The sequence below is a fragment of the Tachyglossus aculeatus genome, chromosome X3 (assembly GCF_015852505.1).
Source record: "Tachyglossus aculeatus isolate mTacAcu1 chromosome X3, mTacAcu1.pri, whole genome shotgun sequence".
NCBI classification, from domain to species: domain Eukaryota; kingdom Metazoa; phylum Chordata; class Mammalia; order Monotremata; family Tachyglossidae; genus Tachyglossus; species Tachyglossus aculeatus.
The window spans coordinates 9,279,467-9,294,030 of NC_052099.1; the positions used below are offsets into that span (position 1 = coordinate 9,279,467).

At 40.2% G+C, this 14,564-nt stretch overlaps 1 protein-coding gene across 1 annotated transcript in view; it reads right to left on the reverse strand.

Moving 5' to 3' along the window:
* The window catches only part of FBXL17 (F-box and leucine rich repeat protein 17), a 415,020-nt gene that overhangs the window by 121,424 nt on the left and 279,032 nt on the right, over nt 1–14,564 (reverse strand). The window contains exon 7 of the mRNA XM_038770404.1: nt 12,324–12,400. Within this exon, the coding sequence (XP_038626332.1) occupies nt 12,324–12,400 (77 nt within the window). The remainder of the gene's footprint in view (nt 1–12,323; nt 12,401–14,564) is intronic.

Here is a 14,564-nt window from a genome sequence, read left to right on the forward strand (position 1 = left end):
CTAGAATAAGTATTGACAAAGTTTTAATTTAATTTTGCAAAGATTTGAATTTAAGAACCGCAAAGGTTACTGAATTGCAGTTTTAGGCTTAAGGGCTGTTAGTGACAAAATACAAGGGCTAACATGGAGCCCTTTTAGACTGTGAGCCCACTGCTGGGTAGGGACTGTCTCTATATGTTACCAACTTGTACTTCCCAAGCGCTTAGTACAGTGCTCTGCACACAGTAAGTGCTCAATAAATACAATTGATGATGATGATGATGGAGGGAGCAATTCACGGGAGAATGACTATCCCCCCCCCCCCCCCGACCCCTCGACTAGAGCCATTGGGAGCTGAATATCTGACTGAGAAAATCATCTACCTCAATCCTTAGTTGGAGTGATGAGGCTCAGTTAGAAATGTGATTTTCACAAAACAAAAGTTCTCTGAAATTCTAAGTATGTTCTTAAAATAGATTCTTGTCCAATTAAAAGATAGACTTCTCAAAGCCAAGTAGTAGTAATAGTACTAGCAGTATTAGTGAGAGTATGTATTAAGCACTTTTTATGTGCAGAACATTATACAAGCACTGGGAAAGACTACGCAGGTGGGAATCAGACATGGTTCTTTGTCCCTCAGGGGGGCTCACAATCTAAAGGGAGAGAAGGGACTGGAAATAGACACTTAAGGAAGGACGAAACAAAACTCTATGACAACATAAAGACAAAAACAAAGATTGTAAGGTACTGTGGCTTAGGGGAGCTAATTTCAGGCTCTTCACAGTTCAGATTAGGAGTTTTTTAAAAGATCAAAACGAGTTTCAAGTGCTTCAAATTCTAATTCCACATAATGGTTCATTCAGATTTCTAAAGCAAAAAAGCCAGACCCAGTGGCTTTGTAAAACCCTCATAATCCTTTCTTGGAAGCATTTCCATGAGTTCTTGTGCTTCAGAAGACCCTTATGCTTGCATCTTGAAACTTTGAAAGTTAGACACTAAAAGAGTATGAGGAGACTGGGTAAGAGCAGCTGTTGATACTAGTCATAGGTGGACCTGAATTTCTTGGAGCTGAGAAAGTTGATTTACAATACATACAAAGCTGCCTTTCATCTTCAAAGATATTTGAAGATGATGTGTCTGATGATGGATGGGTGAACAGAGTCTCCGGTCAGGAATGACAGAGGAGCCTCGGTCCTGAGACTAGAGTATTGAAAACCTTTGCAGGCCAATTAATTATAGACCTGTGGCTTGCACACAGTCTTGACCCAACCAATTATAGTCCCACTGAGGTACACAGTGCAACAAGCGAGAACACGGGCAAATGCAAATGTGGTTCTTGCCCACATTAGCCAAGTACAGGCAGAAATGGTTCTAGACCCCAGGTTTCCTGATTTGCAGAACAGGGCTCTTTCCACTGGACTAACAGTGGAGATTTGATGATGAGATTTATGCATGATCGTAATAAACTCAGAAGCTTTTGCATTTGCTAAACACTCACTATGTGCCAAGCACTGTTCTAAGCACTGGGGTATATACAAGGTAATCAGGTTGTCCCACATGGGGTTCACAGTCTTACTCTCCATTTTACAGATGTGGTAACTGAGGCACAGAGAAATTAAGTGGATTACCCAAGGTCACACAGCAGACAATAAACTGAGATGGGATTAGAACCCACATCCTCTGACTCCCAAGCCTGTGCTCTTGCCACTAAACCACGCTGCTTCCCAATAATAATCCCAATAATCCCAGGATTCTTTCCCTCATGGTTTCCTGCCCAAGCCCTACTAAGGTATTTGTTAAGAGCTTACTATATGCCAGGCACTGTACTTAGCAGCAGGGTGGATACATCAATCGGGTTGAGCACAGTCCCTGTCCCACAGGGGCCTCCCAATGTTAATTCCCATTTTACATATGATATAATTGAGGCATAGAGAGCTGAAGGGACTAGGCAACACTGCTTCTCCACATAGCTGTATATATATATCCTTTGTCCATTTTCCCTATCTGTACTTTATTTTAATGTCTATCTGTCTCCCTCCAGACTGTAAACTCCTTGTGAGCAGGGATTATGCCTACCAACTCTGTTGTACGGAACTCTCCCAAGGGTTTAGAGCAGTGCTTTTTCATACAGGAAGCGCTCAATAGCTATCACCGATTGATTAGGATGATCTTTATGAAGCTTTTGCTCAAAGAGAGTTACTCCTTTCTCGACTCTACTGCCCTATGCTGGATCTGTCTCTGGCAATTAATTCCCAGTTTTCAGATGAGGCAAAATTGTCTGAGGCTTAGTTTAGCTTTGATGAAGTTTCTTCTGCCCTCCTTGACTTTGGTTTCCCAATTTCGGCTGTTTGGATAATCTACCATCAACCTTTCGCCTCACATGCTCTACTTTCATTCATTCATTCATTCAATCGTATTTATTGAGCGCTTACTGTGTGCAGAGCACTGTACTACTACTACTACTACTAATAATAATGGCATTTATTAAGTGCTTACTATGTGCAAAGCACTGTTCTAAGTGCTGGAGGATACAAGGTAATCAGGTTGTCCCACGGAAGGCTCACAGTCAATCCCGATTTTACAGATGAGGGAACTGAGGGACAGAGAAGTGAAGTGACCTGCCCAAAGTCACACAGCTGACAGTTGGCAGAGTCAGGATTTGAACCCATGACCTCTGACTCCAAAGCCCGGGCTCTTTTCCACTGAGCCACGCTGTTTCTCGAAGCGTTACTAAGTGCTTGGGATGTACAAGTTGGCAACATATAGAGACAGTCCCTACCCAACAGTGGGCTCACAGTCTAGAAGGGGGAGACAGAGAACAAAACATATTAACAAAATAAAATAAATAGAATATGTACAAGTAAAATAAATAGAGTAATAAATATGTACAAACATATATACATACATACAGGTGCTGTGGGGAAGGGAAGGAGGTAAGGCGGGGGGGTGGAGATGGAGAGGAGGGGGAGAGGAAGGAGGGGGCTCAGTCTGGAAAGGCCTCCTGGAGGAGGTGAGCTCTCAGTAGGGCCTTGAAGGGAGGAAGAGAGCTAGCTTGGCAGATGTGCGGAGGGAGGGCATTCCAGGCCAGGGGGATGACGTGGGCCAGGGGTCGATGGCGGGACAGGCGAGAAGATGACGTGGGCTGGGGGTCGACGGCGGGACAGGCGACAACGAGGCACGGTGAGGAGATTAGCAGCAGAGCAGCGGAGGGTGCTGGCTGGACTGTAGAAGGAGAGAAGGGAGGTGAGGTAGGAGGGGGCGAGGTGATGGAGAGCCTTGAAGCCGAGGGTGAGGAGTTTCTGCCTGATGCGAAGGTTGATTGGTAGCCACTGGAGATTTTTGAGGAGGGGAGTAACATGCCCAGGCGTTTCTGGATAAAGACAATCCGGGCAGCGGCGTGAAGTATGGACTGAAGTGGGGAGAGACAGGAGGATGGGAGAGCGGAGAGGAGGCTGATACAGTAGTCCAGACGGGATAGGATGAGAGCTTGAACGAGCAGGGTAGCGGTTTGGATGGAGAGGAAAGGGCAGATCTTGGCAATGTTGTGGAACTGAGACCGGCAGGTTTTGGTGACGGCTTGGATGTGAGGGGTGAACGAGAGAGCGGAGTCGAGGATGACACCAAGGTGTCTCAGCCCAGCTGTGTTGACGTGAGACGTGCTTTATTGCTAGGAAACTGTTCCAGGACTTAGGTGTTTAGGATCTGGTCGTGCAATTTGATGTTGACTACAGGCATATAAGTGAAGCTGATGGAACTGTCCGATGAGTCAGATGCTAAATGTGTCGGATATGTCGTCATTTGACTATAGCAATTCTTGACTGATTATTTCTAGGACAATGACTAATGTGCAAAGTCTACGGAGTTGGAAGAGAATCCCAGAGGATTTTATATCTATATACATGAATGTATGTATCTATATTCTATATAGAAAATATATACATATACTCTAATGTTTATGACCAGACGTCGTGCAGCGTCCTCTAGCATAGCCCTGAAGAATAAATTGAACAGGACCAGGCCTATAACTACTACTAATAGTGCTGTTCGTTAGGTGCTAACTATGTGCCTAGCACTATGCTAAATGCTGCAATCGATCAAGTGCTTACTGTGTGCAGAGCACTGTACTAAGTGCTTGGGAGAGTACAACTGAGTTGGTAGACACGTTCCCTGCCCACAACAAGTTTACAGATGAAGAACAGAGTCACAGAGAAGTTAAGTGACTTGCCCAAGATCACACAGCCAGCAAGTAGTAGAGCCAGAATTAGAACCCAAGTCTCCTAGCTACTAGTCTTGTGCTCTTTCCACTTGTTTTGCTACAAGTAAATTACTCTCTGAGTCATTTGCATCAGATAAACCTTAGTTACTTTGCCTGGCCATGCACAATTTCTCTACAGCTGCCTGATAAGGCAATATCATGAAGAAATGACCATTGGTTACTGAAAAATCTAGTTTGGGTTTCCCATTCCAAAAGATCTGTTGTAGCATGGCTACATTATTATTAATCACATTTACAGAGTGCTTACAGGGTGCAAAGCACTGTATTAAGCACTTAGGAGAGTACAATATAACATCAGACATATTTCCTGCCCATGACGAGCTCACAGTCTAGAGGATTATATAGCTCCTGGAAGATATCTTCATTCTCTGTTTAAAAATTCATATGCTTGCATGTGTTATTTTTGTATTTTTTAAAAATGAATGAGCATAGATGCATCAATGCAAACACCTGTTTTTCCAGGACTTTGCACAAAAAGCATTAAAAAGAAAATGAGCTGATTGGTAAACTACTTCGTTATGTAAGACGGGATACAATTTTGTTAGCAACATATTTTCCTAATGCTCTGCCCAGTGTCAAGTACCCTGTTATGCTCAATAATGAATAATACTTACATGCTTTATAATGACACAAACGTTGCATTATTTCATACCTTGCACACTAAGTACAAGAGTCAAAATCAAGAACTGCAAGTTCTACTCTTACTATGTGATTTAGGTTCATTTTTCCCATCTGTAATAATCCTCCTTATCTATTTAACACTTTTATTACAGGAACAGCTAACTGAAGATGGGAATGCTCTGTGAAAGTTAAAATTGCTTCAGATATGCTAAATATTAACACAAATTGGGTAAAGACGCAATTATGCAGACAAGTATTTATTGGAGTTTATATTTAAATTAAGTATTTAGATGAAGCGGATATAAACACAACTTAAGGTATATTTGGAAGCAGCCATATAGGGCTGTGTGAAAAGAATGCCTACTGACTGAGTGGGCATTAGTAGAGAGGCATGAAGGATATTATTACCCTTCTAGATCAGTTTTGCAATTAGGCATCTGTAACAGATGAGAAAATACTGGATCCACTATTTTTTTTAAAATACACTCTGCTTTTCACAAGTTTACAGAACTCTTGGAAGAAATATTCTGAGGAGAATAAGTGGATTCAACCTTCTCCACAGATAACGAAGTTCACTGGCCATTGGGATTAAATTTGCTGTCCATCAAGGAAAGAAAAAACAGTAAGTTTTATACTGCCCAGCAATGCAGCTCATTTCCTATATTTGTGACTTCAAAGCTCTTGGGATGGCCTAATATGTGGGAAAATATCAGACAGTAGTGGCAAAAGTCCTACACCATGAAGAGGAACTAGAGAAAGATACCTAGAAAAAGATACCTAAATACAACAGTTGAAAAGAAAATAATAGTAGTATTTACTCAGCTTTTACCTTATGCAAGGCACTGAGGGGAGCTATAAGCAAGGTAAAATGAGATCCCTGCCCTCATGGAGCTTAGAGTCTAATGTGGAGTGATAGCCAAATGATGTGAAGAAAGGTTCAACAAGTATTTTTAAAGTAGCAGTTTGGCCTAGGGGAAAGAGCCCAGGCCTGGGAATCAAAGGGCCTGGGTTCTAATCCCAACTCCATCACTTGTCTGCTGTGTGACCTCTGCTCTTTCTAGTGTGGAGTTCAAAAAAAAATCAGCCATGCAAGGCCAAGGTTCTATCTGGGGAGGAGGGTGACAGCGCCATCTCCCAGGACACTGAATGAAGTGGGGAAAGCTGCTGTAACCTATCACAGTTCTGGAAGGGTCTAATCGCCTATGAAAAATAACCTGGAAATTCAGGCTAAGACTCTGCTTTGTCTTAATAACCTAGTTAAGAGGTGTAAAGTCCCAAGTAATTGTCTCAATCCTGTATTATACTTTGGAGCTTCCATGTGCTCCACAGCATGGGGTACTAGGCAAAATAGGAGATAGTTGATTACAAAGATATGGAAAGAAACAGAAAATCATCACTTGGGAAAGACAGTATTAATAAATACAAAAATCCACATACACCTCAATCATTCTAAACATCTTAGACATCTAAGCATGGCCCTAGGGAAAACCCTAGGGAGTACCATATTGTGCTAAAGTCTAAGAACAAATTGTTAATTATGTGTTTTTCCTCTTCTACCAGTGAGATCATTCTTACGGTACACAAATGTAAAAGAATTGAGAGGGTTTGACTTCCTTTAAGAGGTATTTCCTGTCAAATACAATCTCATCCTCTTTTACCTAGTCATATAGATGTAAATATTCTTAAGACATCTTAAATAATAACAGAGCTTTTGCAAAGAGCAAGTGGGCTTTGCTAAAGGTGTCTGATATTTATCAACATATAAATATAAACATTTAAACTACAAACAGTTGAAATAGTTTCAATTTCCAAAACATAAATCAGCTCATGCAATTTTCCTTTTTTTTCCTGTCTCCTTTCTGAACACTCACCATGTATTGTCAAAAGTATTATCAAGTATCACAGTGCAAGTTTCCTTTTTCATTTCCCATGCTTATTAAATCTTCGGCTTCTCTGCTGAGACTACTAACAATGGTGTGGTTTAGTGAAGGGCACATGTATCTTTGAGAAACTGAGCTGAGATCACTCACTTACTCCATGCACAACATGGAAAAAGGGAGAGGAGGAAACAGGCCATTATCCTCCTAGTTTTTATACAAATAAGTCAAATAGGGAAAAGGCCCCAGTAATCTTCTTCCCCTAGTGCGAGTTATATATCTTCTAATCTGCCCATACATACTTCTCTCAATTTCCACCAAAATATGTATGTAACCACTTTTGTGGTGTTTCAAGAACCCAAAATACTCACTGGCACCAGAACTATTAAAAAACCCCAAACTGCTGCTTATAAAATGTTCCCCACTAACACATACCCCATGGGGCCAGGAAATCAATAAACTCTAGAGATTGAGCAGGACAATTTAAAAGACAGCTGTCACGTCAAGGTGCGATTGCTGTCCTTGTTTAACAGTAATGCATCCTTACAACCACTTAATTAATTTAACACAGGTTCTATGTAGAAAAAAGTTCAAGCTGTTTTTACTAGTCTGTAGTAAAAATGTTAAAGGAAAGAAAAGTTAAATTTAAATACTGTTCAGGTTTTACCAGAAACAGAGAGGCTAAAACACCAGAACCTCTCCTGGCTTTCACATTCGGGGGAAAAAAAAATAAATAGAAAAAATCACACTCAGAAGTGTCTGCATCTTTATATAGCGCAGAGACTTTCAGCATATTTGTTCAGCTAACTCAGCTCTTTCTTTCTCTGTGTGACCCAGAGAGTAATACTGATGAAACAGTCAAGGGTCAAATCAGTCTGATTTCCCCTCTCCTTAAATTGGAGTACACGTTTTCTTGCTGCATGTTGGTTTAAGGGGAAAAACCATTTCAAGGACAAAATCCCTCAGAGGAGCCACTCTGCTGAATGGAAGCATTATAACTTTGGCTGTGGAGACACTTTGCAATTCCACCATCATCCATGCCTCCTTAGAGGACCAGAATAATAATAACAATAGTAGTGATAATAATTGTGGCATCTGTTAAGCACTTACCATATGCCAGACACTGTACTAAGCACTGGGGTGAATACAAGCAAATCGAGTTGGACACAGTTCCCGTCCTGCATGGGGCTCATAGTATTAATCCCCATTTTACAGATGAGGGTAATTGAGGCCCAGAGAAGTGAAATGACTTGCCTGAGGGCACAGAGCAGACAAGTGGTGGAGCTGGGATTAAAACCCATGACCTTCTGATTCCCAGGCCCAGGAGCTATCCACTACACAATGCTGCTTCTCCCAGAACACACTTGGGGTAATGGCACTACCATTAGTGCTGCCACAGCAATGTCACAATGACTAAAAGGGAGGAAGGAGGAGAGGTTGAATATGTTTGCAATACAATGAGCAATAGGAAATCAGAAAATGTTAGTCAATGTTACATCAAAGCTTTTGTGTGCAAGGGAGAAAACCAAAATCATGAAGGTCAGGGAATAGTTACAATCACATGACCCAGTTTCAATGAAAGGCTTACTTTCAGACATTTAAAAGAAGTATCACCTAATTCAGTGAGCTTAGAGAAATCTGGGTGACATCTTCAAAAATGTTTCCAACCCACAGTTTTTGTTTTTAAACCTGTCTTCTTTTGCTCTTAGAATAACACAGCTAGCAAAATATCTTCCCCTCTTCAAACCCTACAATGGCTTCCCATTTCCCTCCATATCAAGCAGCAAGTAAAAACCCCTCATGGTTAGCCTTGAGGCTCTTCACCAATAATGCTCATTTTACATTTCTGCTCCCATCACCAGTTACTCCCCAACTTGCTCTCTTTGCTTTTCAAGATCATCTTCCCTCCTTCCCCAACGTGTCAGACCACACATCTCAAAGCTCTTCTAAAATCTCATCTCCTCCAACAAGCTTTCCCCTTTTAATCCCAACATCCGAAGCAGTAAAAACCCACCAGTCATTTCCTGCACATATACCGGTAAAGAATTACCAAGATAGTTCAGTTTCAGATGGTATATATCCGAATACCCATCCTCAGCCTTGTATATTTATATGTGTCTATTCAATTCTACATCTGATTACTTTGATTACTTCAGGGATAAGTATTTTTTAGCTCTGGCTCACCCATTAGAGGGTCATGGACAGGGGCTGCATTGCTTCTTTGTGTTGTACTCTCCTAAACCCCATAGTGCTGTGCACTTTACACCATGGGTACTCAGTAAATACCATTTCTATTGTTACTAAATAAAATCAGCATTGTTTCCTACTTGTTATTTCTAATGCTTTAAAATCTATAGCTGACGTTATCTGAGAATGACATTAATGAAAAAATGCTTATGAAAACCATCAGAAGCGAATGCCAAAAGACTTCGAGAGATAACAGACCTCTTTTGGGGGCCGTCCTTCATTTTGAAGACGAAGGTGAGGTCTTATCCATGTGTGTAAATATGGCTGAAAAGATAGAGGTGGGTTTGCCATACCTTCCTGCATTCATTCATTCATTCAATTGTATTTATTGAGCGCTTACTGTGTGAAGAGCACCGTACTAAGCACTTGGGAAGTACAAATCGGCAACAAATAGAGACGGTCCCTACCCAACAATGGGATCACACTCTAGAAGGAGGAGACAGACAACAAAACAAAACAAGTATACAGGGGAAGCAGCGTGGCTAGGGGAAGCAGTGTGGCTCAGTGGAAAGAGTGCGGGCTTGGGAGTCAGGTGTCATGGGTTCAATTCCTGGCTCTGCCACTTGTCAGCTGTGTGACCTTGGGTAAGCCACTTAACTTCTCTGTGCTTCAGTTCCCTCATCTGTAAAATGGGGATTAAGACTGTGAGCCCCAAGAGGGACAACCTGATCACCTTGTATGCCCCCCAGAGCTTAGAACAGTGCTTTGCACATAGTAACGACTTAACAAATACCACAATTATCATTATTATATACGGTCAAAAATAAGAGGAAAGAATACTGTTTTCCCTTAGGTCCTTGAAAAGGCTTTGCTGTAGTTTTATTTCTGTACCTGGGCCCTACCCTGGGCCTTGGAAACCAGAACACGATGTGAAAAAGAGAAAGGGGAAGTTAAGAAAAGGTAAAGTATTCTCATACCCATGGAGCTGGAATTTACATCAGCCCATAAAATGTTAGGCATTTCAGACCACTGTAACTGCAGAAATAAATATACAAATGTATATTAAATCAGTTGATGCGATTCAAAGTTGCCTCCCTAACAATTTGGGGGGGGAAAAAATCAGGCCACTGTCAGAACTGTCAGAGTAGTGGGTTTTCAACATCTTCTTGGCTTAGATGAAGGAAGAAGATATTCAGAATAACCTGTGAGCCCATTGTTGGGGAGGGACCGTCTCTATATGTTGCCGATTTGTACTTCCCGAGAGCTTAGTACAGTGCTCTGCACACAGTAAGCACTCAATAAATACGATTGAATGAATGAATGAATGAATGAATGACCACAGAACACTGGTTCTGGCAATTATTTACCTTATCTCTCTCCTAGAGTCAGTTGTCAAAAGCAAATTAAGGTACTACATACTGATGAATCTCATATTTCATATTGAAGTTTTTTAGAGCACATTTAATTATTTCACCCATCTGTCTTTAGATTAAGCATTAGTTATGGTCAACAATTAACACTAATCTCTTAATTCTCCTGTTTTCTCATATTAAAAGAATCCTCTTGGAATGACTTCTAATAATTCAGCAGTATTTTCCTGAGGACAAGTCTCGAATTTCTACCAATTTACTCTCTATATCATGTTTTCCCCCATAAAGATTCAAGTTTTTTCTAAGGTAATCACTTAGAATCCATAAAAACCTGTTTACTTTAATGGCCTTTAGAGAAGCAGCAAGGTGTAGTGGATAGAGCATGGGCCTGGGAGTCAGAAGGTCATGGGTTCTAATCCCAGCTCCCCCATTTGTCTGCTGTGTGACCTTGGCCAAGTCACTTAACTTCTCTGTGCCTCAGTTACCTCATCTGTAAAATGGGGATTGAGACTGTGAGCCCCACAAGCGACAGGGACTGTGTTCAACTTGATTTGCTTGTACCCACCCCAGTGCTTAGTACAGTGCCTCAGTAAGCGCTTAAAAAATACCACCATTATTATTATCATCACTATTATTACAGATTTACAGATTTTTGTAAAAATTCTTACAGATTTTTGTTTCAACAAGCTCTATATAATCAACACAACCTTTATTTAATACTGGAAATATGCTGCCCTCTAAAAAAAGCTTTTTATAATATTAATTAAGCCTAAAAATAATGATTTTACCATCACCAATACATATAACCAAAATACTGATGGAATGGAATTTTGATTACAGAGATGTAAACACTATCTTAATTATTGACATTATCATCATCTTCTTCTCAGTATTCATCATCTCCTTATTGTGCCAGATGAAGAATGCCAAAAACAGAAGGGCTTCCAGCTGTCCTGCCTCTGTTTGGACTTATAGCTGGGACTGATATACACTGATCCTGTGAAAACAGCTCATATCCTCTCCTCTTAAGTGATGCAGCTCTCTTGCCCCTCTTTTCCTCAGCATGTAAGGATTGCACCTTCTGTAGCAAAGGAAGCAGTCAGGCTATAGTCAAGGCAGGGGGACTACCTTATTCAACCCAAGCCCTGGCAGCATACATCCATGTATATGACAAGGCGCCAAGCACTCCCCATAATCCTGGGGCAAACTGAGCTGCAAATTGCTACATTTTCAACACTGCTTTCCTTACTACTATATATCAAATTCCCTGGGAAATTAACACAAATGAAAGGAAGACTTTGAAAAGCCAGTTTAGGGCTCTTAGAGAGGCTGAAGATTTGAAATATCTCTGAAATCTGTATTAAAAGTGGTCAAAACGGGTCAGAAAAGGTAGGAAAAAGTTATTTTAACCAAACTTGCAGAAACCTCTTAAAAGTTTTAAATTTACTACAGGTTTAAGATAGCGCAGTACCCACACGTATTTATAATGCTTTCCGGACTTCCCTTCTTTGAAAGAGAGCAAATAAACTCCTGACCATCCACTGCACATGTCCTTAGGTAGATATAAAAATGAAGGTGCCCCACTACAAATATTGACAAAACATTAAACTCCTTTAAATCTCTTCCTTGGGAACCACAAGAGGTAGTTTGTCTGATGACATTAATTGAACCAATCAAATCAATCCCAACATAGAATATTGTATGTGTTCATTTTGTCAATAAGTGCTATTTTGTAATTGTCCTGATATGCAAATTCAATGACTGCATCTCTGAAATTTTCTCCCATAAGTGACCAATGAAAAAAGCAAATTACCCACAGGGCATTTGAAGGCAATAGTTCACCTTCAATTTTACTAATTAATCTGACCATTCTTCTACTTAATAGAATTGATTATTTAAATTCTTCACCTGAAATGTGTTAATTTGAAAAGGACTCAAAGGTTATACAAAAGTTGCACATTTTCTAATTTTCTTTTTTGAGAAGAGATGAGAAAATCATGTTTTACTACATACCATAGTCAGTGATTTTACAGGACACCAAGTACAGCTCTTTCAACTTATGTCCTTCTTTAGCAATGACTTCCACACACCTGAAATGTACAAAAAAAGGAGAATTACAGTAAGGAATTTTGTGTTAAATTAAGAAGGACTGTTCTCCTACTACCATAAAAAGAGGTCAGGGGCTGATGGATGACCAAGTAATATTTTCTTTCCGCAAACATCTTTTAAGCTGCTTCGAGAGAATGCATTATTGGTATCTTTTAAAGTCAAGTACTACAATCTCAATATGATTTCAATTAGATACGTTTATGAGTACTTTGCCTATTATAAACTAAAGAACTGGAAAACTAGAAAAATAGTTTTTTTAAAATGAAAAAGATCAATATGCTATAAAATTGTATTTTATTTTATATCACATCTTTCTGGCATTAATGTACTTGAAATATGAATGCAGTAATTCTGGTTGGAAAACAATACTTTGTGTCATGTGTCCAATCACCAAGAGTGCAGCTTTTACTGTTTAAGGTTTTTAGATCATTTCTAGATAACTAGCTCCAGAAACACTGGACTGGCGATATAAACATTTTATAAAAGCTAGAAATGTATTAGGGAAATGAAAATTTGAATGGATTGGAATGAATAAATGAAGTCACGTAAAAAGTTGGAAATATTTGCTTGTTTTGTTTTCCTAAAATTCTGAGCCTTATCTGTACACCGGTCATTCTAATCTTTTTCAGCTTGCCAATGAAACTGATTAGGCGTCTTATGGCAAATATAAGATTTGCTGTCTTTTAATTTAAGATAGTCTAATTGGGTACTGGCTTCGAATAACTTTTTCAATGTTAACTGCTCTGGTTAACTGAAGCACAAAATCAACTTTATAAATAGTTTCTTGTGGCCCAGTACCTTAAACTACTTAAACCAACTGTAGTTAACATTACGCACAAACCCCTTTCAATATATTCATTCACTACCTCAACTTTTATTCATCTGTTAAAGAGAAAAATCATAAAATATTAACCTTTTCTATATAGTACGAATCCAGCTATTTGATATTTTCCCATCATTGTAGACAGCACCACCATCCTTCCTGTCTCACAAGACTGCAACCTTGGCTTTATCCTTGACTCCACTCTCTCATTAAACTAATGTATTCAATCTATCACCAAATCCTGTGGGTTCAACTTCCAACAGCATCACTAAAATCTGTCCTTTCTGCTCCACCCAAACTGCTACCATGTTAATCCAAGCACTTATCCTATCATGACTTGAGTACTGGATCAGCCTTCTTGCCGACCTCCCTGCCTTCTGTCTCTCCCAACTCCAGTCCATACTCCTTTCTGCTGCCTGAATCACTTTTCTACAAAAGCGTTCTGTCCATGTTCCCCCACTTCTCAAGAGCCTCCAGTGGTTGCCCAGCTTCCTCTGCACCGAACAGAAACTCCTTACCATCAGCTGTATATCACCTTGCCAACTCCTACCTCACCTTGCTACTTTCCTACTATAACCTAGCCCACGTACTTTGCTCCTCTAATTCATTCAACTGTATTCACTGAACGCTCACTTTGTGCAACACATTGTACCAAGTGCTTGGGAGAGTATAATACAACAATAGACACATTCCCTGCCTATAACGAGCTTACAGCCTAAAGATGACAACCTAGTCACTGTACCTTGATCTTGTCTATCTCACCGCCAACCTTTCTTCCACATCCTGCCTCTGACCTGGAACACCCTCCCTCCTTATATCTGACAGACAATTACTCTCCCCCCCAACTTCAAAGCTTTATTGAAGGCAAATCTCCTCTGAGAAGTTTTCCCTGATTCAGCCCTCTTCCTTTTCTTCTATTTATTTATTTATTTTACTTGTACATATCTATTCTATTTATTCTATTTATTTTATTTTGTTTATATGTTTGGTTTTGTTCTCTGTCTCCCCCTTCTAGACTGAGAGCCCACTGTTGGGTAGGGACTGTCTCTATACGTTGCCAACTTGTACTTCCCAAGCGCTTAGTACAGTGCTCTGCACACAGTAAGTGCTCAATAAATACGATTGATTGATTCTGCTCCCTTCTGCGTTGCCCTGACTTACTCCTTTTATTCATCCCTCCTCAGCACTCCTGTACATATCTGTTCATCATCTTGTATTTATCCCAGTGCTTAGGACAGTGCTTGGCACAGAGTAAGCACTTCATAAAAACTGCAATTATTATTACTGCTATTAACTGCAGTCTAAGTGATCAGCACTCTATT